General features: G+C 41.2%; 1 protein-coding gene across 5 annotated transcripts in view; it reads left to right on the top strand.

Moving 5' to 3' along the window:
* ZNF536 (zinc finger protein 536) overlaps positions 1-27,091 on the top strand; it is a 323,660-nt gene extending 296,569 nt beyond the window's left edge. For all 5 annotated transcript variants that reach the window (XM_042876985.1, XM_042876987.1, XM_042876986.1 and 2 more), the window contains one exon: positions 26,859-27,091. In XM_042876985.1, coding sequence (XP_042732919.1) covers positions 26,859-27,091 — 233 coding nt within the window. The remainder of the gene's footprint in view (positions 1-26,858) is intronic.
* Positions 27,092-27,296: the final 205 nt, after the last annotated feature.

Raw genomic sequence — 27,296 nt, 5'->3', positions numbered from 1 at the left:
GACTTGTAGTTTCTGGAAGGAAGAGTGAGAGGAGTTTGCTTCCCTCCTTTTAATAAACACTTGGAAAACTTTCTTTCAGCACACCCAGGTGGCAGTTGGGCAGGAAACATGGAAACGGCAGTGCTGGCAGACAGCAGCAGCTCGTGGGAAGGGCAGGCCAAGGCCTCAGTGCTGCTTGCATACTGAGTCTATGCCTGGGCTCCACAGCCCCGCAGCTTTCACATTCTTTATTAGAAATGGAAGAAATACAGTGAAATATATCATTTATTCCTAGAATGGAGTAGCTTACCTTCATGCAAGTTTTATTCTAATCTGGAAGTGCAGAGTATTTATCCTGTAACCTTCCTGTGCATGAGGTTTCAAAGGTACATTTTGCTATTGAAATAGTTGTTCAGTTTGCCAGAGCTGCTCCCATTGTGTCACCACAATGACGTGTACCCAGGGAAGATGCACTGGGGATGTGCCCATCCTCAGGCCAGATGCTTGGTGAGGAGCAGGGTTCACTACCCGGATTCTGAAATCATTGGATAGGCACCAATGGCTTGGGCACTCCCTGCAGATTTTACACAACTCCTTCTTGCCTATCTTGAGATCAGCTGCCAATTCTAATTATCTTTGCCAAAACAAACCTGAAATAGCTCTGCTGAGGGAGTTGATTGATGCTAGAGCTAGATGGAAGCCACAGCCCACAGTTTTCCCATCTCTAAGAAACCAGACTGATACTAGCAATGACTGCAGTTTTACAGATATTAATTAGTATTTATGTAGTGCTTTCTAAGCTTGCAATGAAGAACAGAAGTCATTTTATTATGAATAAGCAAACTGAAGAGAACAACCATAAAATTGCAGAGAATTGGCTGCAGAACCTAACCAAGGCCTTTGCATCTTTAATTTATCTGCTTCTGTTTACTGCAAACATGTGCTAAGAAAACATGCACCAAAGAGGAAAGGTCTTGTCCCTTTTTACTGACAGCTTCTTTTCCATATATATCTGTACTCTTACAAATCCACTACAAACACTGTTGTCTGAAATACAGTTAATAAATGAAGGTAGCACAAATGTGATTTTAAATCAGTTTAATACAATTATTCATGTAGGTTTTAAATCATTTTTACAGTTGATTTAACATTTGTGACTGGTTTATAGATTATGATATAGGATAGTGTTTGCATCTTTGCAATTTTATTCCAATTTAGAAACAGTACAAATATTAATTTTTACTTCAATGATGGAGCCTTTGAGAATTAAACTTGTCTTTTCTCAATACACATTTTATGAGAATGCTTTAAATATGATTTTTAATATTTTTGAGGACTTTATTGCTCATAAAGTTCTTTTAACTGGAGTCTGTTCACCAAAGTTTCTTGCCAGACATATGTAAATGTTTTCCATGGTTAATTCAATGGTGTGAAATACGTAAGAATTGTTCTCCACAATATGAGACATTTGGTAGAAGTATTAAACCATTGTAACAAAGTCCTCATAAGAAAAGGAGAAATTTTAACGATGGATCCATTTTGAAAAGACAGTGGAATTACGGTAAGCCTCTGCAACAAGGGAGGAACTACACAAAAATGCCTCATAGACAGAGCTTCCCAGGGCTCAGGTTATTGGGTAGAAGAGCAATTTGTTACAGGATGTGTTAAGGGAGCTTTTCATCTTCAAATCATCAACTGCAGGTTTGGAAGCAGCTGGCAGGAAAGTTCGTCACAAGGATGAAGTGGACGAGGGTCCCTGTGCCCAAAGACACTGCCATGATGCAGTGGCAGGTGGCTGGGCCCTGCACAGAGCCGGGCAGGTGCTGCACTGCTCCCAGATCTACTGCTGGTAGCAGTTCTCAGTGCATGGTGGTACAAACTGTATGCAGCATGTTTAATTTTGGTGACCTTCCTTTGCCTAAAATCTGTGTGAGTGGGTGAGCTTCTCACAGTAATCTCAGAGTCTGAACAAACAAAGGTCGAGTGCCCTTTGAACGGGGTAAAATAAAGGCAGAATCATTTTTGTTTGCAATTTCAAAGATTTTTCCTGTCTTGTGTGAATGTGTGCACGCATGTGTATGCCAAGGCAACCTTCAGAGCACTAAGGAAGATTGATGTAGAATAACCACATGTAAAATTATCCCAAATGGCAACTGATATTTTTCCTAGTGCTCAGTCTAGCTGGCAAATCTACCTGCCACAGAGGTGAACAACTAAAAAACCACAGAAAAGGCAAATAATGTGAATTAGAGTTTATAAAATACTGTTACAGCAGTGTGTATATGTATGTATATCTATTAATTTACTCGTCTACATTTTTCCGTGGGGAAAGGTGAGCAGGCAGTGGCTATTTGCTGTACTAACCTCCTTGTATTCAGAGCAGGTGGGCAAATGTTAATGCATCTCATCGTTGATGGCTTACAGAAATACTATTTTTGCATTAAAATAGGTGCTGTGGTAAAGAAAAATAGCTGTGTGACCTACCGAACCACTGGGAATGAAGTAGAGATTCACCCACTTTATCCCACACCATTTACATCATGTTCAGGTCCCACCATTTCTCACCCATCCTAACCAATTGCCATCACTATCTTGTTGTGGTTTTGTTTCAGTATACGTACACATACACACATATATATATGACATCTGGTTCCAGTAGAGTTCGTTCTTCTTTAACCTGGTTGGTTTTTACTGTAATATTCTTAATGAGACATATAACAACCATAATAATATGACATACAGTGTTATATAGTAATTTAACAGATACAGTTTAAATTATTGACTGTTCTCACCCAGCATCAAATTACCTTGAGGTATATAACAGACGTCTACACATCCTTCTGCATTACCCACCACATGCACCCAGGTCCCTGAGCAAAAGCAGTCCCACAAACAGGCTTGCCTTTGCCTGAGGCAGGAATAACCCAGACTGGCTCTCCCAGTATGTTCCTTATGAGTACCAGTAGGACTTTATCCCCTTCTGTGATATTCAGGAGGTATTTGACTGGGCAGGGCTAGCTCAATTGGCAGATCCCTGAGTGTTGACTAACCAGGTGGCTTTTGCTAAATGTGTGTCCCAAGGTTTGAATGTCCCAGCACTCATTGCTCTCAATGCAGTCTTTAACAGTCCATTGTGCTGTTCAGTTTTTCCACAGGCTGATGCATGGTAGGGGATGTTTGACCCAGGTGTTTATGAGGTTGTTTCAAAAATGAGTCCTGTTATCTGACTCAGTTCTTTCTGGGGTGCCTAGGGTAATATTTTGGGCAGCAGCATAGGAGACAGGATATGTTCCAGCCACTCGGTGTTATGATTGTGTTATGTGATATGTTCCACCACTATAAGCACCTGGCATTTGGTGAATGGTTCATCAGATTGTTCTGTGGCAGCCAACCCAGCTGGAGCCATCAGTCTGCTCTCTTCACCTACTCTTTCTGAAGTGAGCGGATGTAGTGAGACCAATAAAGTTGAAGGCAAACATAGACATTACTTTTTATTATGGCTGATTGAAAATATGCAACTATAATAGATTTTATGGAGCTTCTTTCTTTCTTTCTTTCTTTCTTTCTTTCTCTCTTTCTCTCTTTCTCTCTTTCTCTCTTTCTCTCTTTCTCTCTTTCTCTCTTTCTCTCTTTCTCTCTTTCTCTCTTTCTCTCTTTCTCTCTTTCTCTCTTTCTCTCTTTCTCTCTTTCTTTCTCTCTTTCTTTTGGATATAATGTTAGATATGATTAATTCCCTTTCCTATACAGTGCATCCCACAGACCTCTCAGAGGTATCAAACATAACTAGAGAGGTGATTTTATTCCCTCAGCATGTCAGGATGTCTTGATCTGGCTTTCCCCATACAGCAATATATTTTACCTCCCACTTTTTCTCCTCTTGGCTCAGTCTGTGGATCTGATGCTGGTTAGTGCTGTGCCAATAACAAAATACTCCCGAAAGAAGGCAAATCTGGTCTCAGTCCTGGTGGTCTGCATGTGGAAGCTGGCCATTAGCAGGGAACTAGAAGCAATAGGCACTAAACTATTGTTCTTGTGAGTCATCGCAGAATACTTCTGCAATTTCTGTTTCCAATCAGGTTTTTAGATGGATATTTGGAGACAGAATTTTCTACCAAAAAAGTAAAATATTTCCTAGGGAAAGGAACTCTCCCCTTTCTTTTTGCACTTCATATGAACCAGTCCCCAGTTGCACAGCACAGAGCGTGTCTCATTGGCTAATACACAAGCTCAGAAAAAATAGCATTTTGTATTTTCAAGAAAAGATTTCTGCTGTGAAAAGAGTGTGTGTTTGAGTTTTATGGGTGTTAAGATTGCCAAAGGAAGAAGTTGTGTTGTGGAGGACCCTGAAAAATGTACTAAGACTAAATATTAATTCTTAATGCGACTGTGCATCCTGTGTTCAATCAAAAACAGACTGAGTGTGAAAGTGTTGGAAACCAAAGTGCAATTTGTTCACTTGCCAAAAAAAGCAGGTAAACTATCAGCAGAATTGTAATCATCAACTGCTCAGAAGTCTGTGTAATGTTTTTTACAGGAGCAAAAATGGTTCTTAAGATGTAGCTTCCTTAAGAGGAAAAATTAGGTTACTAGAGGCAGATGAAGAAAACGAAGGTGAAGCTTACTGTTTTTGAATACACTCTTTTGCCACATAGCTGACCCATGGTTAGGAGTCTTGAGATCAAGGACCTAAATGTGGGTGGCAGTGGAGCGCAGGCACAGAAACACATCTACCTCTGAGGCAGCCAGCAGCAGGGTGATCCCAGTGCCCTTTTTGGCGCACGGTGGGTGTTGGCCACTGGCCCAGCAAGTCCACACCACTCATAAGCACTGAGCCCTTGACTGTAGAGAACCAGCGTTGTGGGAGCTGCCCGAGCAGCCGGAGGGCTTCAGCATCACAGTGAATAATTGATCCGCTGCCTCCAACCCATCCTCCCTGGGTGCCACAGAGGAATCCTGGCTTCTGGCTCAGCAGAGCACATCGCGAGGAAATAGATTGCATGAAGAGAATAATAATGTATGCACTCGCCTAACAGTTTTGGAAACATTCTCTAATTAATTCTCATAATGCTCCTAAAAGATATACTTCCAACACTACTAAAAGGTACGGTGAGGCATGAGGCTCTTAAGAAATATCTACCGTGTCCCTGGGTGCATCAGGAGAAAGTTTGTAGAACTGAGATTATTATCACAAGCAAATAACAATACTCTTGACCAACTTCCCAAACGTGTCTTTGTATCTACTTAGTGTAAGACACAATTCAAAATCACTTTCAAGAGCTTAAATACACAGGCAAGAATTTCATACATGTTATCGTATGTCATCTCCATATGCTTGACGTGTGTATATGAAGTGCTGAGGGTAAGCACTCTTTTTAAGTATGAGGTGGTATCTGGGCCTTTAGCATTTGGGAAACAAAGAAATACGTTACTAGGCAAAGCATTTTAATAAACAGACCAAAGAGAAGGCTTCAATTAAGTGTGGATTTATTAAGTTTTGGAAGATGAACTTTCAGAAAGCTGGACGTAAGGCAATCTTGTGTCCTAAATAATTACCAGACTTCTTTCTGCCTAGGGAAAATTATGAAATAGATCCCCTCAGACTAATAAAGAATTAATGGTGGAAAACATAATAATGTCATGCTATGTGTTTGTGAAAACAAATCTTGTCAAATGTATTGTGATTTTTTTTTTTTTAAAGAGATTTCAAGTTGGTAGAAGTAGCAAGGTTGGGGTAGTAGACCTCTGTACAGTTTTTATCTCTGCAGCATGACATTTTGATTACTACAAGTATACCAATTCCAAGTTAATGAACAATTCCAAATTAATATTAGGAAATTAATATATGGTGCATATTGAACGAATTAATTTTTTTTTCCATCTTGTAGGGAAGTCTGTCATGGGAAATGTGGGCTCAGAGCTCTGTTGAACTCTGCCATCTCAGGGTTTACTCCCAACTGCCACCATCTTCTTGTGCAACCCCAGAAATGCCAGTCACTTCTGTGCTCTGCATTCCCGGTTTGTACAGCAATGATGCTGCATGAAACCCATTTCCAAAAAGGTTTTGAAGCTTACTGACAAAAACTCTATACATCATTACAGACAGGGTGTTTAACAGTAGAGTTCTGATCCTATGGTTTTTTGTTTCTTTTCTAAGTGAGCTGCTGCCACCGCTGGTTTAGGAACCCTGGCAACCTGTTAGTGAGCAGGTTGGCAGCAGGGCAATTCCCACTTTCCTCTGCATCGATTTGTGACTCCATACATTGGGCAAGATGGAATAGAATAAATTCAGTTACAGGCAAATGTGACCTCACAAGTCTCACTTAAGGACTATTTTGGTGTTTTGGTGCTGAGGAGCTGCACCACTTAAAACAACGTAGTGCTTGTAGGGAATGTGCAACTGAGAACTCGAAGAGTAAATGTGTTCAGAGAAGAGCTACGAAAATGCTCAACTTTACAAAAGAGGCCTTGGGTGAGAAGATCTCAGGGTTCATCTTCTTTTATTTATTTATTTTCTTTCAATGGGGTTCAGAGACCAGCTGTCCTGCCTTGCAGCCAACCCTCCAACAGTACCTGGGAACAAGAACCAAGGCAGGTCCTCATCGTGGCTTATTCTGCATGAAGACAGGGCGGTTTTGGGGAAGTTATGCTGTACTTCAGCCCTAGCTTTTAGGCTCCGTGCACAGGTTAATGTTGGAAGTCTAGGCTGCTTCAGTCGGGTTGTTGGGAGCGATCTCAATGTGTTGATGTGTACTGAGAAATGCGGTGAGATGTGGGAGATGAAAACGTGTAGAAGGAGAAAGGTGTAGATGTGGTACTGAGGGACACGGTGAGTGGGCAGTGTTGGTGGCAGGTGGATGGCTGGACAAGATGATCTTATAGGTCTCTCCCAGCCTTGGTGATTCTATGAATTTGCGATGTGATTATTATTATTTTTCCTGCTTAATTGCAACCCTGCCTTTTCCCACATTTGTTCATTTTCTGTTCTTTAATTATTTTTGTCACAACAAAGTTTATCCTTTGTGGGACAGAAAGGGAGTTCCATGTTTAATTTAAGGACAGGTTTTGCCAAGAACTGCTGCGGCCAAGATTTGATCTTGCATCAGTCTCAGCACCACAGAGGATCTTTAGTGCTACAGACAGCTTAGAGACGCTTTAACCAAGCCTCAGCGAGGCCTGGGAGATGCTCTGGGGGCAACACATCCCCTTCTGAGCGGAGCTCCCTGCGCTCCGCTCCCGCCCGGCGCGCTGAGGGGCGGTCCGCAGGCGGCACGGCCCGGCCTGCCTGCCGCGCTGCCGGCAGCGGTTGGGCCGCGCTGCGCCGCCCGGGCCTCGCGGTGTCGCTGCAGACCGCCCCGCGCAGCTCTACGGCCGTGCGCCGCGCGGCTCTGCGGGCCGGAGGCAGCGCCGGGTGGGCTTCCAGCGCTGGGCCCGGCTGGGTGATTACCCCGGGTTCGTCGTTTATGGTGTGCTTTGCGCTCTGTTTATAGTCGTGCTTTATTTTTCGTTTTTCCTTTGCCCGCTTCTTGTTTTGAAGATCGTTCCTGCTTCGTTTTATATGGAATTATTAGCGCGGCTTTCGAGCGTTAGTATAATTTGCCTCCATTTAAAAGTTATGGGGGTGATAAAAAGGCAAACTTGAGTGTATGAGTGCTGAGTGCCGTGATCCAGCCCACAGTGGAACAGAGAGTTCTTTGCTCTCTGCTAATAACTAAATCTTCTGCTACAAAAGTAATTAAACTCTTTTCTAAAGAGTTTCCAACTTCCACTTTAAAGCTTCATTCTTGCAGTGCTTATTCAACCCAAATTCCAATGCTTGTGCTTTCCAGAATTGTATTCAAGGAGAAACAGCTGAATCAAACCTATCTCAGTGACACTGTGTCAGACACTTTCTTTTCCTTTTTGTTTTTCTCCTCCTAGTGCGGAACTCTGTGCAGTTTATCCTGATTGCCCTTTCAAATACAGATGTTATATCAGCTGATACAATAAATATTTGTTTATTTGAATTCGATTTAGATAATATTATTTTTTTCTTTAGAGAATTTATGCCAGCAGAGAAGGGCAGAAAAAAGTGTAACCATGTATTTCATTTAGCCAAGGAGTACGAGTGTGTGTGCAAATTAAACAATTGCGTGCACATGTTAATTTAGATATTTGTATGTACAATTACCTAATTTGCATGTGCAGATTAAGTTAGCCCAATTAATCACTATGATGGTCCTGTTTTACACAGTTGTGAATCTACCAGCATTATAGTTGTATCCCCACAAATGCTGAAATAACCTTACAGGAGAGTTGGGTCCAACCTGTGCACAAGTCAATCACATACTTTTGAAAAAAAAAAAACAAAAACCCAACACAAAGAAAACAACAACAGCAATAAAAACGCAGAAAATGAATTTCACAATGTGTTGATTGTTACTACTTTTGAGAGTATTTTATTTAGGGAAACCAGCTATAGCTATATATTTGATCTGCTGCTGTTAGGACTGCTGCATTGGAACAATATTTCTCACATCTGGAACTTTTTGTTCGGGCTAATTAGAATGGTGATCTTGGATTCAACCTGTGTTAAGTCACAGAAATAAGAAGTGGGCAAATTAAGGACATTTGCTCATGATTAGAGTTCCTAAATGAAAATCAGTGAAATGCTTCTTAGAGTATTTACAGTCTTGTACCAACAAGGCTTTTCGTGCACAATGTGTCTGTGCAATGAACGTTGCATTCATCAGTACAGTAGCACCCAAATGTGATTCGTTCTGTGTTGCTTTCAGATTTGGTCTATTCTTCTAGGGTGTATTCTTCTAGGGTGGAAACCATCAAAATTAAAAGCAGCTTCATAAAAGAAACCGTATGTCACACAGTATATTTTCACTTTGGGGACGTGCTGTTTGTCAGCCAAATGGTGCCCCTTGTATCCCCATGGACGTGTGTCCTCGTATATCCCTGCCTTCCCTCAGCAGTGGGGTTGCCCACAGGAGCGGCTCTCACCCTCGGTGCCTTTCAAGCCCAAGTAGTCCAGTGCAGGCTCAGGGCTGTCAGGCAGCAATTACCCTTCTAAGCCCTTGCAAGTTTATTTAGATTAATTGTTGCCGTTTTGTGGGTTGCATTTTTTGTTTGTTTGTTTTTCGTGTCTGTTGTTTAGTTTAGCATATGTGGCTAGAATCTAGAGATCCTCCACCCTACCCATCCCCAAAACCAAGAGGTACCTGCTGAACTTTAGTTCTTATAACCGTAGACCGTTTGGCCAACAGAACCTGCTGTGATCAGGGGCTTTTTGCTTCCACTACATGTAACACAATTTCCTTGTGATGAGCACAACCTACCTCTTTTTTTGTTTGTTTTTGCTGATGGATTTGGGGCTCTGGAGTCAGAGAAAGTTTGTGCATGAAGTCAGGTGGAGCCTTCTGTGTCGGTATTCCACATGCATGACATGGGCTCAGGTTTCCTGCCTGGCACTCTATGCTCACATGTGCACAAGGAGGCTGGCAGTATAGATTGCTTTGTTCCTGTACCTGGTTAGAGGACCGTGCAGCCAGCAGGCCTCCGTGCCATTCCCCACTATGCCCAGGACTGCTGCTACCCCAAAACACATGGCAGATCACTACTGCCCATAAGCTCATGGAGAAAAAGGCAGCAAAATTGCAGAACATGTGTGACCTGTAAAATTTCATGCAGTTTTTCTTTAAAACAAAGAAGCAGAGCTGTTTTTGACCTGGTTTTGTTCGTTCTCTTTTTTTCCCTATGGGTAAGGAATGTGGTGCTATGTTGCGTGACTTGGCCTCTCCAAGAGCACAAGGGGGGAAAAGTGACAGGAAGGGAAAGTTGTGGTTAAAGCATGAAGAAGCAATATTTCTTCCAAAATATGATTTCTAATATGTCAACATTTAAATGTGAATTGTTCTGATCAAATATTTACTGCTATCGGGAGCTGTGTAGAACATTAATCTTAATTTGTTTTTCTTTTTCTCAAAAGCAGTGAGTCCAACATAGCTAGGAGATCTGTGTCTTTAAAAATAAATAATGTAGCAGAACGACATATTCTTTGGTGTAGAAATGCTAGCCTGTGGCATCTTCTGCAACTACAAAGCAGTCTCAAGTGAACTTTCTTCCCTTTTTATTAATAATTCCCTAAATCAAGGAGGAATCTTTAAAAGTTCCCTTTCGTTTTCCTCTTGCACTCCTCTCAGCTCTGCCTCTTGCTCACACTGGCTCATTTCCCGCCGTGTCTTATGTGTGGGTATAAATCTGTGCCTGCAGTTTCAGGAGGATGGGCTGCAGCCTGCTAATTCTACGTGCAAACACAAAGTGAGTTTTTTCTCTTCTATTCCATTTTTTTTTGTTAGCCTAGTTTTGTTTTTTTTTTTTTTTTTTTTTTTTTCCCTGAAGTTGGCAGTAAAAGAAAAAAAATAACACCCTTTGAAGATTTAGGAATTTTATTACAAAACAGATGGACAAGTACTGTATTTTACCCATTTCCCCTTGTGCCCATGAGCGCTGACAATGAAAACTACAGCTCCTATAAAGTGCTGATCAAATTGTGAAAAGGTGGCCTTTCCCAGCAGCCTGGCACAATCTAGCATTATCTCGGCTTATAAATAAACGGATGGGCTGAGCCACTTGGTTTTTTTCTCTTAGTCCTTACCAAGATAATTGAGGATCATAATGGTGGGAAAGGACTGCAGTCATCATTCGCTGCCTGTCAGGTATCAGTACTCATCTTCGTGTCATCCGTCACCATTGAACCACTCTGTCATCTTTCCCCAGCCTTCAGCGCCGCTCCTTCTCATCGTGTTCATTATCTCCGGCTCAGACCAAGCCCCCTCCCCCAGCTCCTGTAAATGCATCTTTGTGCGACTCTCAGTCTTCTGATTATGAATCGATGATCATGTGGTGTAAGAGAGATAGATGGCTTTTAGTTCCATCTTGTCTTCTCTAATTGTAAAATATTAGTTACATTAGACTGTGTCTTTTGATTAATGGAACTTATTTGGAGTGGCCTCTCCCAGCCCTCCCCCTTCCAAAGTCCTCCACTGACTTTTGAGAATTGAGTGATTTCACTTAAAGCAGACAAATAGGCCCTTCAGCAAGGAGATAGCTCGGCTCTAATATTGTGGGCAACGCGAGCTCACAGAGACAGAGTTGTGTGTGTGTGTGTGTTTGAAGAAAGGCTTCAACTCCGGCTAGACAAACACAGACCATTTATTACCATACAGTAATGCTGTTTTGCAAATCCAGCAATTCTTATAAAGCTGCAAAACAGGACATAAGGCTGAATGCCTTTTGAATTAAATTAATCTTAGATAGGAATTAGGAGCATCCTCGCATTCAGTTTGGATGAAACAGGTCAATCCAGAACTTTGATGTATTAATGCTAGCATAAAGTGTTATCTTAATACTCTCCTTTATACTTACAGGACATATCATCAGCCAAATGTCTCTTCCTTGTACATCTGACACTGTGAGACATCCGTCCTTTAATACAGAATTTATCTTATTTGGCACTATTTACCTAAACGTGGTTGGTTGATAAAGTCCTTGCTGTACAAATGGAAAGGCAGTTGACTAAATCCCTTATTATAAATAATCACTGTCTATCTTTCAGTGTAAATTCAAGGACATGTTCACTTTCAAGCTATCAGTTCAATTAGAAAAGGTCTATTCACTGTCGATGTCTATATCTCATGGAAATAGGAAAGCACAGTTAATAAACAAATCAAACTATTTTAAAAAATAGCACTGCGGATTATGGAGTGAGGGTGGCACTGTCAGGACACATGCTATATAAAAATATATGCAAACAGTTTAATCTAAATTTTTTTTGCTACATTTAGGATTGAAATCTGACCTTCGTGTCCTTCCCTCCCCTCCCTCCCCCAGTACTTAAATCTGTAATATTACTGCAGAATATACTGCCTACAACATACCTTCTGTGTATAAAAATTTGAAGGATAAGTTTGTGTTTGTATAAAATGCCAGCTAAGTCCTAGGCAATTTATGTCTTTGTGTTAAAGAAAGGGGAGCTGGTGCGGGGCTGTGCAGGGCAGGGGCTTCTGCACTGGGCAGTGAGGTGGGGGCTTGGGCTCCTTACCTGCCTGTAGTGCTGAGGCTGTGCTATGGGCACCTACCTGCTGCTGAAGGTACATGATGGTAGAGAAATCTTTTCTCTCCTTCTAGAGGAAAGTAACTTTCTAGCCTTTACAGTTATGGGAAGTACTTGATAGTAGGAATCCAGAAAGCTGGAGAAAGTCCAAATAGAAACCCAGAATAGCTTATTTTGTGCATATATTTATATATATATGTATTAATCACTTCTTATAGAATTTAAATGAGATTCTTCATTAGCCTTAGCCTCGATATCCAAATGCTCTGTGCAGGAGAGGGCTCTGTTCAGGGCTGAGCCCTGAGCTCCCACATCTCCACACACTTCCAGTCAGTCCTGTGTTCATCTGAGATCACGATTTGGCTCCGGATGAATATTTCTGTGCAGTATTTACCACCCTTGGAGGAGTGATTATATTTAATGGCAGAATTTCAGTTGACTTCTCAATATGTATTGAGTTGACCTTTAAGTTAAACCACAGATTAATTTTTTTTTAGTTGTCGGTTTAAGTGCATTTATAGCCCTCTTTGTTCTGATCAGCGTAACAGTACATAAAGTTACCCGGGTCAGATTATTTGTTGAAATCAGAGGAATTGCATGGCTTCTTGAGAAGGCAAATATTTTGCCCCCCTATGACCACTGTATACATTAGTTTTGTTGCAAAATGATTTTGGTTTATAAACAGAGACACCCATGTGGGTATCAGTTTGCTTGAAAGCCCAGAGCCTGACATTGATTTCATGTAAGTAAACCTTCTCTGGAAGACGATGGAAGCCAACGAAGCTTGCTCGAGATGGAGTGGCTCTCTCAGACAGCAGTGTTTGGCAGCACTGCTGCCATGGCAGGGACGTTCTACTATTTTTGCTGCCCGTGTGCGTGACATGCTGTGCTGGATTGCAGTTCTGCAGAGATAGAGAAGGATGATTTTTATGCTAAATCATCAAAAAAAAAAAAAAAAAAAAAAAAAAAAAAAACCCAAAAAAACAACAAACAATCAAACACAAAAACCAGTAAATGCCTGAAGTGCATAATTTGTTTCCCATTGCCTATGGAAAGTTTAGTGTCAGTATGCTAAGGAAGGAGGTTTTGGTTGTTGATTTTGTTTCTTTTTTTTCCTGTTACATATGTGCTATGTTACATATTGATCCCATGATCTTTGCTGCGTGCCATCGCTTGTGCTGAGGCCTCAACTCCAGATCTGAGCCCTACCTGTGCTGGACGCTCACAGGGCTGTTTGTTGGCCTTGAAGCAATGTGTGGACAAGCAGCTGGGCTCAGGGTGCCAATAGTAATATTAAAATTACAACCCACTCCGTTAGATGGGTTTAGGTGATGAAGCTGGTGGCACCTTCAGAGTCCTCTGTCCTTCCACACCAGAAATCAATAGTGCATAAATATAAGGAAAGTGGGTTCAAAATGAAACAATGCGATGTGCCTGCTTTTAGCCCCCAACCAATCTTCAGGTCTGTTTTATGAACCTTCGTAAGTAAGAGTTAGGTGATGAGGCCTTGCTTCAGAGACATCCTATGCTTAGGCACTGTGTGAGCCTGTGTGCATTCCCACACGCGTCTGCGGGATGACTTACAGGCTTTGTATTATGCATAACCTTCAGCAATTTGCTGAATCAGGGCCTAAATACTGAAATATTCTTTAATAGTGCTGGCTCCACAGTGAAACTCTAGAAGGCACATTTGCCTCTCAGTGTCTCTCCATAAGACTCATCAATGATAATGGAGTTACATTAGGCACATCTAAAGTTAATTATACAGTTACCTCTCTCTTGGCCCATGTTTGTCAGAGAGAATAGGATAAAAAAATCTTTTGTCTTCTAACCTCTATTTTTAAAGTTTTGTTTGGATTTTGATCTGCCATCTAGATGACAATGTAAAGGGCACGCTAAGGAGACCTTTTGTAGGTGGGCCTGGGTATTTGTTAGCTGTGAACCAGCTTGGGAAATGTTGTGTTAAGAAAACCTGCAGAAAAGAATCCACAGAAGTAAAAGGAATGTTTAAGGCAGTTTGCTGATAAATGGTAGCAAAGCTTTTCCTTTGTAGAACGAAGTGGATGGTGTTAAGGGGTGCTGATTTATATCAAGGGTCTGAAGGTGTGCTTCGACTGGAAAAATAAATGCTAGTAACTCACCAAAAAGTTGGGAATTTGTAATGTAGGGACAAGATGAGTGAAGTAGTAAATCTAGAAATTCTGTAATTCACTGCAGGTTGAAAACCAAAATGTAGGTTTTTTTCTTTTACTTTTTTTTTCCTTTGCTTTCCTTTTTTTTTTTTTTTTTTTTTTAAACATGCTTACACAGTTAAATCTGGAGAACCAAAATCCTCTCTCACAGGTGCAGGTATCTGTATGTCTTGCTTTCGGTTTATCTGCACAGTACGGAGGGATGCCAGATTTCTGTGGGGATCCAGAAGCTTTGACATACTCCAGTTTACAGTACCTGAAGTGTGCTCAGCTGCTAATGCATTTTGCATGCAAGATCACTGTGCTTCAGTGTGACAGCTAAGAAAAATGTCATTTTTATTTTTAATTGGAACAGGATACAATTTTGCCGCCCCCCCCCCCCCACCACCTGCAAAAAACAAAAACAAACAAACAACAACAACAAAAAAAATTTGATTCTTTGTTAAAGATTTGTTTTACAAGAGTCCAGTCACAAACCATCTAGTACTTAATAAAGTCAAATTCCTTCCCACATGTTCCTGTGTGCCCCCATGGAAGCCAGTGGGAGCTGCACATGAATACCGAGTGCAGGGTTTTGCCCTTAGGACTGAATTTCCTCACTGACTATTCCTTTAGACTGTCTTTTGGTTAACAGTCTGTTTGCAGCAGGCTAGGGCCAGAGAGGTGGTGTGCACCCCACTGTTCAAGTCTGCAGGAAAATATTCTATGGAGAGCTACTTAATAAAAATCAACTTGCTCCAATAGTCATTGAGAAATACCTCAACTGTTAGCAATCAATCGAGGGCTGAGTTTGAAAAAAAAAAAAGAAAAACACAAAAGGACATCAAAGAGGTTCTCATTCCCAGTCTATTGCTCTATTTAAGGGTCCTATAATTCGGTGAGGTTGTGTGCTAAATAATTTGTAAGCCTTCAGAACATCCAGGTTATTGTTTGTGGACAGATGGTGCATCACATTTTATTGCTTATTCCTTCTGTGGTTTCTCATATGCAGGACTGATGTGCACTCTGAAGTCTTTGTTTCCTTGCTAAAATCTCTAATCTAAAACAGGCAATCAAGCACACAGACAGTGCTTCAGAAAGCATAATCATAGTTTTAAGGGGGGAAAAAAAGCATTTCGACTGCAGTTAGGAAGCAGATGCGTTCACTGAAAATGCAAAAGGTTATCAGAAGAATTAAAATAGGAAAATAGATATAGAATTTGGAAGCCTTGAGGAGAGCCTGTGCTTGCTTTGGGAGTAGGTGTGCCTCTTCCTGGAGTACCTGCTTTGTATCTCTCAGCGGAGCTGGCGCAGAGAGAGCCTTTGGAGCCCGGCTTTTGCTTTCACCTTGCCCCCCGGGACTGGCAGCCTTTGTCTCCCACAGGCAAGTAGCAGCCGTGTTGTGATCTTGGAACCGCGGCTGCCCCGAAGAGTTAAATCATGTTGATATACAGGAAGGAAATGGAATAGACTAACTCTGCTCTTTTCTTCCTACGGATTTTTCTTTTTATTCTGAAGATAGAATTACTGTTTGTAAGCATCTGAAAGTCATTAGTGGCTCTGCAGTCTGTCAGGTGCCGACGCAAAAAACTGCTGAAACTGAACGGGTTCCTGTGCAGAGTGCTGGGAATTTGTCATGTGCTGATGAGCAGTTATAATAATATATGAGCAAATCACAAGCATTCTGCAAATTAATCAAATTTTTTTTCCCTTCTCCCTTGTCTCTGGGAGAGTGGCTTTGCCGGCAGACGTAGGTGAAGCAGTTTTACTCACAGATGGTAGCTCTGGCATCAGATGGAATTTATATAACAGTAATTCTGATTTCCTGCCAAAGTAGCACTGAAAACACCAGGGAGATTGTACAAGACAAGTCATGTGGTTTTGCTGAGGTTGTTGTGGGAAGTTTAAGGGGGGAAATCTCAAATTTTCCTCTTTGCATTTATTGTTTTAGCCTGAAGGGCCAGAAATCGTACGCCATTCTGCCATAGGCGAAATCCAACACATCTTTTTTTATGAATTGCGCTGAAAGAGTGCTTCACAGCTGTTGAAACTGCTGGCAGGGGGAGAACCACATGCCTCCTTACCCTTTCTGTTCCCTTACAAGGATTAAAGGAGGGAGGGTTCACGAGGTTGTACGCTACACGCGGGGGCAGCAGGGCCTCCCCTGCAGGAAGCGGCGCCATGTTCGCTCGCCTCACGCTGCCCCACAGGGCTGCTCCGAGGGGGCTCACCGGGCCACACGCTCGTGGGTGGGCAAAAGCTCTTTCCCCTCATTAAAAGTGGGTTTTTTTTCCATGCAGTGAGCCCAGCCTTGTTAGTTGTGTGCGCACAGACATTCCCATTTGATCAGTAGAAGGAAGAGGGGTGAGCGTGCAGCGCACTCGCTCTACCGCCAGCACGACGATGGCGCTGGGTCTGGTGCGCATCTCGCTCAGCAGCACAGAGGTGTTTGCATCGCAGGCTCGTAAAGAGGGTGAGGGAGCAGAATCAGGCCTCGTGGCTTCTGAATGAGACTGCCGTTTTAAAAGCAAAAGCAGTCTTCCTGGAAAAATATTACAGTGTGTTTGTAATGGCAGTGTATTGAGTAATGCACGGGGCATCGCGAGACTGCTGTGACACTAAAAGGAAAAAATAGAGGAGAGCAGAATGGGAGAACTTTCAGGGGCTGTTTTTAATAAAGAGGTGAATTCTTTCTGCACTAGGAAAAATGATAAAAAGATGGCGTATCAGCTACATTATGCAACAAAGTAATGCTGCTGTGTTTTTATAATGTAAGGCACTGCCCATTTGTTTTGGTTTACGTGACTGCAGTGAAATAAGTGGATTAGACTGAAACTTTAGCATGCTTCATTGCAGCTGGTTGCAGACATCTGTCATTCCTCAGCCATACATTCTGGATCATGCCAAGAAGAAAAAGCAAAGTCTGACACCTTTCATTTTAGAGAGCCTTTTATAGAAAAGAAAAGGAGAAGGGAAGAAAGCATTTCCTTTGTGACTTAATAAAAAAGACACTTTTTCTATGACAACATCAACAGTGCTTTCCCGAGGAAGAGTTCCCGAAAAGTTAATGCTGGATTTATTCTTTGCAGACTTTGAATTTTTACTGTTGTAGATCCTGATTTGTTGAATGGGTAATGATAAAAATAAATATTCTCTGTGCAAGTGCACGTGTGTGTGGTGCAGGCTGGTAGGGCCACTGCAGCCCCCGCAGCGATTCGGTGTGCCATGGTTGTGCTGCAGGCCTTGCTTGCAAAACTCCATAAGCAGGTCACAGGAGTGTTTTATGGAATGATTAGTGGGGTTTGAGCTACTCCTGGATAATTTGCAGTATTAGCTATTAGTAAGCTGGATATTTATTTACTTAGTGTTTTGTTTTTCCTCAGTCTCTTTACTAACATGTCACTGTAGATAGAGAATCATGAGTTACGTGACAAGCTATAATGTGACAAAATACCACCTAAATTACCCCAGTTACATAACAAAGCAACAGCTGCAATTAAAGGAGAACATGCTTATCCTACTTGGCATTATACATGCAGAAAGCAATTATTCTAGCTTTGGGTCCCAGTTCAGCAAACCTTACACCATGTATCTCTCACTCTCCTTAAATTTAAGTGACTTGTGGAACATGGGGTGTTCCTGATTGTCACCTTGCTGCATGCATAGGGGCAGCTGTTCATGTGGGGCAGGCTGCTCAGAGCCTATTGCAAGCCAACTGAGGTCATGAGATGTGGGCAGGAAAAATTTAGAAAGCTAAATCTGGGATTTTTTTAATCCCATTCCTCCAAATAAAATAAATAAACTCAAGATAGTTTCCCAAAAGAAAAAAAAAAAAGCAAATGCTATTGCCTTTATGAATTGCTAAGCGAAATAAAAGCTATTTAGTAGCAAAATGTAGTCACTGATAAGACCTTGCCTATTAACACCTCTGAGCTGCCTGATCTTTTACCAAAATCTTAGTGCCACCAGTACAGCTTTTATTCTGGGAAATCACAGCTACGTTAAATTAAAAAAAAAGAGCTTCATTCTAGAAGTCTTAAATGCTTCCTGAAATTATAAATATTTACTGAGACAATTAAAAAATATGACAGAACATTAGACAGAAAACTTGTGAATGGCCTAGTAGGAAAACCGAAATATTTCCCTCAAGGGGCTTAAAATGTGAATACGCTGTTATTTATGTGATTAAGACAAGCAGAGGAGTGAATAGGCATGGCAGTTAACTGAAATATGTAAGTAAAGACAAAGGTGGGACTCTGAAGATGTAATTTTGATAAACAGAAGAACTTGGGGTTTCTTAATACTAAAGACTAGCCTGCCACCCGCCTTCAAAACACATTTCCTTGACTGCAGACTTCCTGGGGTCCATCAGGCGTGAAGGAAGAAGGTTGTCTGGAGCTGTGCCCAGCACTCCGTCCCTGTGTGGAGCAGCCCCAGGGCTGGGATTTAGGGATGGAGAGGCCTTGCCTCTGGGCTTTGGAAGAATAAGAGCTGCTATGAGAATGGGGCACAGCTGCAGGCTGATACTTGTGTGTTTGGCCAACCAATGTGAGTTTAGGATTTGGAAGGGGGTTACAATTGAAGATTTTATGAATTCTTGTAACTCTTGCCATTATAAATTCAATTAGAGGTGTCCTACTCTTTACGACTGGTACTGAGTGCCCTTGATAAGAACTCTGTCCTCTGCTTATGTGTATAAACTAAAGTAAATAAATATGAAAAATTAAACGTAATTAAATTTACCAAAGCATGGGACAACGATAGTCTGACATTTCAAGCTCAATCAATGACAGCATTCCCACTAACCTTGTTTGGGGTGCACTGAGGCACTGGGCTCGTAACTCATGTTGTCATGTCCAAAACCAAGCCAGTGCTGCTGGGCATGGGCACTGCATCGTGTGGCCACTGCTTAAACTGTATGAGTCTTTAGAGAACAAAGTCTGAAGGTGTTTTGCAGGACAATTCTTGTTTTACAGCATTCAATAATGTTCTGTATTTTTTTAAGAGACCCTTTCAGCTGGTGGTGCTCCTACCCCCTCCCTCCCCCAAGATTCCTTTACCTTCTTAATCAGAAGATCCTGTGTGAAAATCTTACTTTGAAAAATAAAGTTTGTGCTGAGTGTCTGCAGCTGAATAACACTGCTGTTTTGTCCTCTTTTCAAGAAATACAAAAAGTTTGTCTTCCCAAAAATCACAACTCACCATTAGACCGTTGGAAACAAACAAAGACTGTGATAGTCTTTATTTGGTGTACTGTAAAGGGACAGCAAGTTCCTCAGCCTACATCCAAACAGAAATAATTTCGACACGGTGTATATGTAACAGAGGAAGCAACTGTTTAATCGCTGTTGTTTTCCATAATTTTGTGACTAAGTTTTTGATAAGTTAAGGGATGTTTGAAGGAAAGCGTTAGCGTTTTCTGCTTGTTTCTCTTTATTATGAATGTACGTTTGGTTATGTTGTACTTATTTTTGGTTTACATATTAAGTTTTGAGGATTATTTTTCGCCACTTTTGGTTTCAAAAGAAATTCAGTGGGTGACAGTGGGTGCAAGCTTTTCAGACAGGAATTGAAAAAGTATTTTTTTTTTTTTAGAGGATGTAGTTTTAGTCTGAAATTCTCCTGCAGTGGCCCAGTTCTTTACCATCCCAGCACTGCAGGTACCTGGGGACCAAGGGTGCCAACTCTCTGCCCCATGCCAGCAGTGGCTCTGAGCTGGGTGGTGACCTCTGGACAGGGCCGTGCACCTCATTGCTCCCTATAGGAGGATTCTTTCTGGATCACTAACGTGGGATGATGGTCTTCTCAGTTGGGTGAATCCTTCTAGTTTTAGGTCACTGCTTTCCAAGCATCCTTAATGTGTTTATTTAGGGCAAAGCTGGTGGCTGTATTTTGCGATGAGATGGATCTTAAACCCCAACTTATCTTTCCTTAAATAAGAACTTACCAATGACTTGCAGAGAGAGAGAGGTTTTTTTCAGATTCAGACTTGAGCTGCCCCTGGAAGCATCTGCTCTGTATTCTCTAGGGGTAATTTAGGTAACTTGATTTCTGTGTGAAGTGTTTAAGTAATAAGAGGTGAGCCATAGTCTGGTGCCTCTTACAAGCAGTTCCTCCAGTTTCCTTTAGGACTATCTGTAGGATTGAGTCTGTGATTAGTGAAGGAACATAGCTGAATAGATGGTGTTTGGAGGGTTGCTTTATGCATCTCACTGCAAATACTCAACCCAGTGCCTTAGCCTTGGTAGGTGGAAATGTGCCCATGCATTCCTAAAATGCAGATGTAAATGTTTTTTATTGTATATGATCCTACAGTAAGGCATCAGAAAAAACCTTAGACAAAGCTTTTAGTTCGTACAGCTATTCCTGGTCAACATAAAATAAAGAGCTTTTAAATTTTAATTTCCTTTTTTTTTTTTTTTTTTTTTTTTTTTTTTGTTATCCAATAAACATATAAACTGTACAGAATATTCTAATTTTTCCCAAAAGACCAACTTGTTTTGTGCTGGACCTGTATGTGAATAAACATATACTTTTGAATTGTTTTATAAAAACTTTTACTACGTATATGAACCCAATTGGACATACTTAATTTGCCTGGTATTTTGGGAGTTTCATGAAATGCATATTTTGAGACCAATAAAATGGAATGGAGACATTATTGTCTATTGGACAAATATATTTATTCAGCATTTCCCCATCCATACTGTGATGCTACAGATCAGAATGGTTGCTTTAGAGCCTTTCTGCTCTCATGGGTAACACAGACAGGGTTTGGAATATTTGCTGTGGATAGTAAATGTATTTATAAAAATTTATATGTTAAAAAAAGGAAATTGCAGAAGCCAAGATTTAAATGAGAATAGTTCTCCCTTTTCTTGTTATTATGTTACGATAGCATTGCTTTAAAACGGCAGTGCTCACCGCCATGCCTGGGATCCAGAGATTCTGGTCTGAGAAAGCCATGACATCTGGCTGACCATCATTCCTGAGTGGCTGAGAAATGTGTGATTACGCCAGCAGTGCTGAGGGATGAAGCATTCGGTGCCATCCATACTGGTCCTGCTGAGAGGGCCCAGCCGTAGCCTGAGGTGGTCCCTGGCATGAGGGATTGGCACAGCAGCCTGAGGAGGGTCCAGACCTTTGGAGTCCAACATCTGAACTGCAGAGATCTGCCTCCAAAAAATTCAGAGCTCTGAGGCTTTTCAGATATCTCTCAGTGATTGAGTCATTTATGTGCTTTAAAGAGCTAATGGCTGTTGTTTCCGATTTTCACCGAAAGGATATTCTTAAACTAAGCAAAGAAAACTGAAATGAGTTTGCTGTATTGCATCTCAGTAAATGTTATAGCCATTGGCCATCTATGGAAAGCATTCTGTCAGATAATCACAGCCATTTTTGCATTTTAAGGGAACAAATGTCATATCTATGAACCACATTTTTTTCAGAACTTAATTATAATTTATAGTACATTGCACAGCATTTGTTTTCTATTCATCATTTTATTGCTCTTCTGCTTTTCCCCCTAAATTTATGCACTGAATTGCGTGTCGGTGAGTCTGTATGTGCATATCTGTGTGTACATACGTACACATATGCAGTATAATAAAAAGTGGTGTAGTGGTGACAACAGACGGCTTGCGTGTGATGTATTATTGGCATTTTTCTTTCAAATTACCGTTTTCTTGCTGCTTTGGGAGAAAGCCATGATTTTGCTGTGATTAGTACACTTTTAACAATCTGGAATAAATTCCTGATCATATTCATATGACTAGTCCAATGCCCATTTTTACGTTTTAGTGCAACCCCCTACATATGTGCCTGTAATACCACAAAAATAAGATGTTTCTTTGCAGAAATTTTTATAGAATTTGGATGCTGATCAAATATTTTTAGAAGTGGAGAATTAATGCAGCTTGACCATGTAAATGATTTTTTTAATGAGAAAGACTTTAGCATTCATCACTCTTTCTCTCTCCGTTGTTTGTATATTCCTTTGTGCTAATCTTAAATAATGGACCCATATCAAAGTTAATAAATTAGTAACTATCAGCAGTTTTGATTACAGTGAGTAACCCAATGACACTATGTTGACATTGAGTTTTCATGTTTTTCAATACTACTGTTTGACTTTTAATGATAGAATAAAGTAAAATAGGTTTGGCAAATATTTCAATCCTTAACAACTCAGTTGTGGGTAGTAGCTTTATTTAAATCCCAGGCTTCTGCTTTAAATATATTTTCCTTTAAATTGTCATTAAAACAGCAACACTTTGAGCTCCATGGCTTTCCAAAAAGCTGCATTTTCTGACTCCATTCAGTTGAAGCACCATGTTGGGCTGCATCAGTCATGCCATGTTATGAAACCTAACACGATGTGACTGATGCAGGCTGACGTGATGTGTCACAAAGCAACATATCAGATCACAAACTTGAAAGAAAGAAAACAAACTTTTTTTTTTCTCAAAGCCTAAATTAACAAAGCAGCATATTTTTTTAAAAAGGCGGACTGCTTTCAGCCATTAAGGGATTTTTCTACATAGTCATTCCACAAAGGGTTCTCTGTTCTGACCAGAAGACGTGTTCCATTCTGGCTCCTGGTTCTCTCCAGGTACAGATGAAATGAGGGGCAGCCCAGGCTACTTCAGCACTGCTGTCCGTGCTGGGCCTTATCCAGGAAGGTCTGGATCACTTCAGAGAACCAGCTTCAGCAGGAGCTGGAGATAATCAACACTCCTGGGGCAATCCGTACCACCTTAAAATGTTACTGTTCTTCGACTCCAGCCATTGCTGGTGTCAGCTTAACTATTTTGTCATTGTTATTTTCTGTGGCTCAGTTTCCTTAGACTTTCAGCTTCAGTCCAGAGGATCACTAACTCTTTTCACACGCTTGGGTCACATACTTCGTAGCATGTTACTCTACAGCAGGATTATTTCAGCTGCAAACAACACATTGTCCTCTATCTTCACTTTTTTTATCTAAGAAAGATGCACCATAATTCGCTCCCGTTGTTGGCCTGCCTTTTGTCTAATTATCCCTACTACAAATGCAATGCATTACACATTATCTCTTGAAATATCAGGAAGCTTTCTTGATTTCTTTTTTTTCTTTTCCTTTTCCTTTTTTTTTTTTTTTTTTTTTTTTTTTTTTTGAGGGCTTTCATATAATTCTATTGGAAGATATGTAATGGGTGAAATATATATGAACTATAGCTTGCTAGGAAAGAACCTACCAAACACGGATAGATAAAACATTATAAATTTATTGCCAACTTATCTGGAAAAGGTTATTTTAAGAGCCTTCTGCCCACAACAAGTTTTTGAGCTATAATTAATGGATGGGCTACCTAAGAGAAATGGGTATTTTCTTTCACCCCTTAGTTACAAGCAAATTGCAGATATTGTTATCTTTGCAAGTGAAAATAATCTCTAGTTTTTGTACTACTTCTGCTGTAAACAATGTACCGCTTGCTTTCCTATGACCCTCACTCTGTATACATATTTATATATTATTCATATCGGATTAAAAATGAATGTGCTCTTTACCACAGTTGTACTGCATAGTGACAATACAAATTAACTTATTGTGTACTTACTTTTCACAAGGCAGGGATGTGAAATTTTGATGGCCTGAAAAAGTAAGTTGTGGGGGAGGTGATGCAGAACTGAATCCTTCTAGGTGTGTTTTATGTTGTCTGATTTATTAAAGTTCATTGAATTAATAAATGACATTCTCCATACAGAACTGCACAGGCTTGAATTTGGTTTGGGGGTGGGCAGAAAGAGTTTGCTTTTATTCTGGCACATATGAGGTTGTTAGCTCCGTCAAATGGTTGTGGATTCTTTGTTTAAAATTTGTGGGGGATAGTTAGGAATGTGTTGGCCATTTAATGGTAGCTACTTACGGCCAAAGCGCTAAGAGCTGCTTGGTGAAATCTCGTGCTGTTAGCGAGCACTACTCATTCTACCTGGAAGAGTCCAAATCTTTCCATGCTACATGGTGCCTGAGGCATTCATAGCGTGGGTACTGTGCACATTGTACCCGTGGCTTTGTGTGTGTGCTCCCTGCATGCTGCTGATCGGAGCAGTGATCGAGGACATATATCTTCTTTGGTACACCCAGCATATAAGATGGTCCAAATGCCAGGATATCTTTTGCTTTTTGCATAGCATTGGTAGTAATGAAGTAAACAAGACCCGAGTGCAAGCTGTACCATTAGTCACAACTAAGCGGTTTATTTGTTCTTAGAGGGGGAGCAGTCATCAGATGTTCAAATGAAACAAGAAATACTGGAATGGAACTGGTGCTGCTGGTATGGATGCAGCAGTGTATGGGTGAATGTGATGGTGGCAGACAGAAAGTTAAAAAACACTACGGTCCTTCACAGAGCGAGTTCTTCTTCCTTTTACACAACATTTCAACCACTTTGTCCCAGGTGTTTCTGCCTGGGCAGAGGCTTTATCCAAGAGGGAGAAAAAGGAGGAGGAATTAAAGAATCTGGAACTGAGTTCTGAATTCTAGTGACTATTTCAATTTCTGACAGTCAAAGGAGTAAATGTGATGATTTTGTTTTATTTTATTTTATTTTCTGAGTTTTCAACTATTTCTAGGTTGTCTGAAATCAGATTTTCTCTGGACCTTTTTCACACTCCGACAATTTTGAGAGTGCTTCCAGTTTTCAAAACTGTTATATTCTAAATTTTTCAAGCATTTTGTGGTTCTGTATTGATTTTAGGATTGACTCTAAAAGGCACTAGGGATGCTTTCAATCTCGTTTGACTATTTCCTCATATCTTCCAGTTGATTTTTTTTTTTTTTCTATAAAAGCCAAATCCATTTTCTGTAACATTATCTATGTAGAAGTTTGTTGGTTTTTTTTCCACTGCTACAAAATTTTCCACTGAAGTTTAGCATTGTAAAGATCAGCAACTTGCAGATTTCATTATTTTTATTCTTATGAATTTGTTGAGGGAAATACCTTTATTTATCCAGGAAAGAACCAACTCCATCCCCAGATCTATGCATAAATGTGTCAGTTAGATGTCCTGAGGGGTGGTCACCCTTTTGGCAATCTTCAATTTGTAAAAGCAAAGGGTGGAGAGGATGCCTTTTATCCTCAAAAAAGGAAACTTGACTGTAGTCCTGAGGCATAGGGTTTTTCTGACTATGTAAAAGACTTGGTGCTTCTTCCCTCTGGGAAGCAGGCAGTGTGTTTGGGAGGACTCAGCCATCAAGTGATGGTTTTGCTTTGTGATAAAAGTAGCAGGTTATTTGAGCAACACATAGTGCTGGTTCGAGTGAATTTCCTTCACTAGAGATATTCCTGCCGGTGTGCCACCAGCAGCACGAATCTAACCCATCTGTTTTCCACGCTAGGAGGGCTGTAGGAGCATTTTCCCACTGCTGTACAAGCAGCATGGCACCAGTGCATTGCATCCCTTTTCTTTTCCTTTAAACTCCCACCTAAAATGGAGGTGAGATGGTCCCCGCTCCTTCCCACAGAGCGGGAAGTGTAGTCCTGTGCTATGCACACATCTGGTTTGTGCCTGCTAGATAGTACCACAAATGCAGAAGAAAATGTGCTCTTTGTGTTTGGAGATAGGGTATTGTTTTTCACTTATCCCGGCTTTATGTAGATGGTCTGGCACATTTATTTATTCATTTATTTGAGCAAATTAAAGCAAGCTAAGCACATTTGACCTCAGATGGTCCTGGTTTAAGTTAATTTGAGAGACAAAGCTCATAAAGTTCCAGTAAAACACATCAACAACTTCCCAGCATAGGTTGAAATGTGATTGCTGAAACATAACCTCCAAAACCAGATACAGCATGAAGGCTCAGAGTCACAATAATCTGAAAAATATGGGAGAGCTCATCGATAGAGTTACCGAAGAGCGATATCTTTCATTCATGCCTGCGTTTTGCAGCCGGTTGCTATTTCACACGTAAGAAGTGCAACTATCAGATTTTGTGCATTAACATTCCTTTTCTAATCTGGCTTAGACATTTTATTTTAAAGCTGGTGATAACCTTGGGCCTCAGCCCAGCAAACACTTCTGTGCTCTTGTTTCTTTACTCGCAGGAGTAATCTCACTGGAGTAAACGTTTGCAGGTTTGAGGCCTTGGTTATCGCAGTCCATTATTTCTTTCCATTAAAAAGTAATCTGCGTGATTAAAATAAAACATACCGTTCTTGACTCAGAAACCCACCCAAAGACAAAGTATGTTTATTAGACAGAGGGTCTGCACACTGTCATCCCTGAATTGCACTTCAATAAAAAAGATAATTAACAAGTATAAGGGAAGGCAGTCTAGTACACGATAGCACTGTATTTACAAGAGTTTAGTTTGTATCACTGGCTGATGGATTTATGGCTGGGCGTGAGGAGAGAGAAATAACTGCACTTTTCTGGAAGATCTGAAGCACAGACTTTTTAAAACAAGGTTTCTTTTAACAGGCGAAGATCAAGAAGCACGAGTTTCTTATTCTCACCGAAAAGACACAGCAATTTCCTCCAGCGGGTGGGCTTTCTGAGGCGCTGCATTTCACCAGCGTGTTTTACTGTACCAACTGAGAAATCTAACCGTCCTTTTGTCATTCGTGCAGGTCACCGGCCCTTCCAGTGCCGATACTGCCCGTACAGTGCCTCCCAGAAGGGGAACCTGAAGACCCACGTCCTCTGTGTCCATCGCATGCCTTTTGACAACAGCCAGTATCCGGACCGCAGGTTCAAGCGCTCTCGGGCAGACTCAGAAGCTCCGGGGAGCCTGGAGGATGTCGCGGGCCGTGCAGCAGGCCCAGCCGAGCAGGCCGAGGAGGGTGGCCATGGGCTGGAGTAGCGCCCAGCCGGCCCCTCACGGCCCACTGCTGCACGGGGCTTCGGCGGCACCGGGGCTGCAGTCGGCCGGCTGCGTTCCAGGCGGAAGAATTGCGTGCCAACTCCCAGAAGTGTACGGGATGCTCCCGACGTTTAGGTGTATATATACATATATATATATGTGCCCACCCATGCATATATATATATATTTACACACATGCATATGC

This window comes from Lagopus leucura, unplaced genomic scaffold, assembly GCF_019238085.1.
Source record: "Lagopus leucura isolate 7727_CA_CO unplaced genomic scaffold, USGS_WTPT01 Super-Scaffold_100017, whole genome shotgun sequence".
Lineage (NCBI taxonomy): Eukaryota > Metazoa > Chordata > Aves > Galliformes > Phasianidae > Lagopus > Lagopus leucura.
This window is presented reverse-complemented; position numbering and strand designations above follow the sequence as displayed.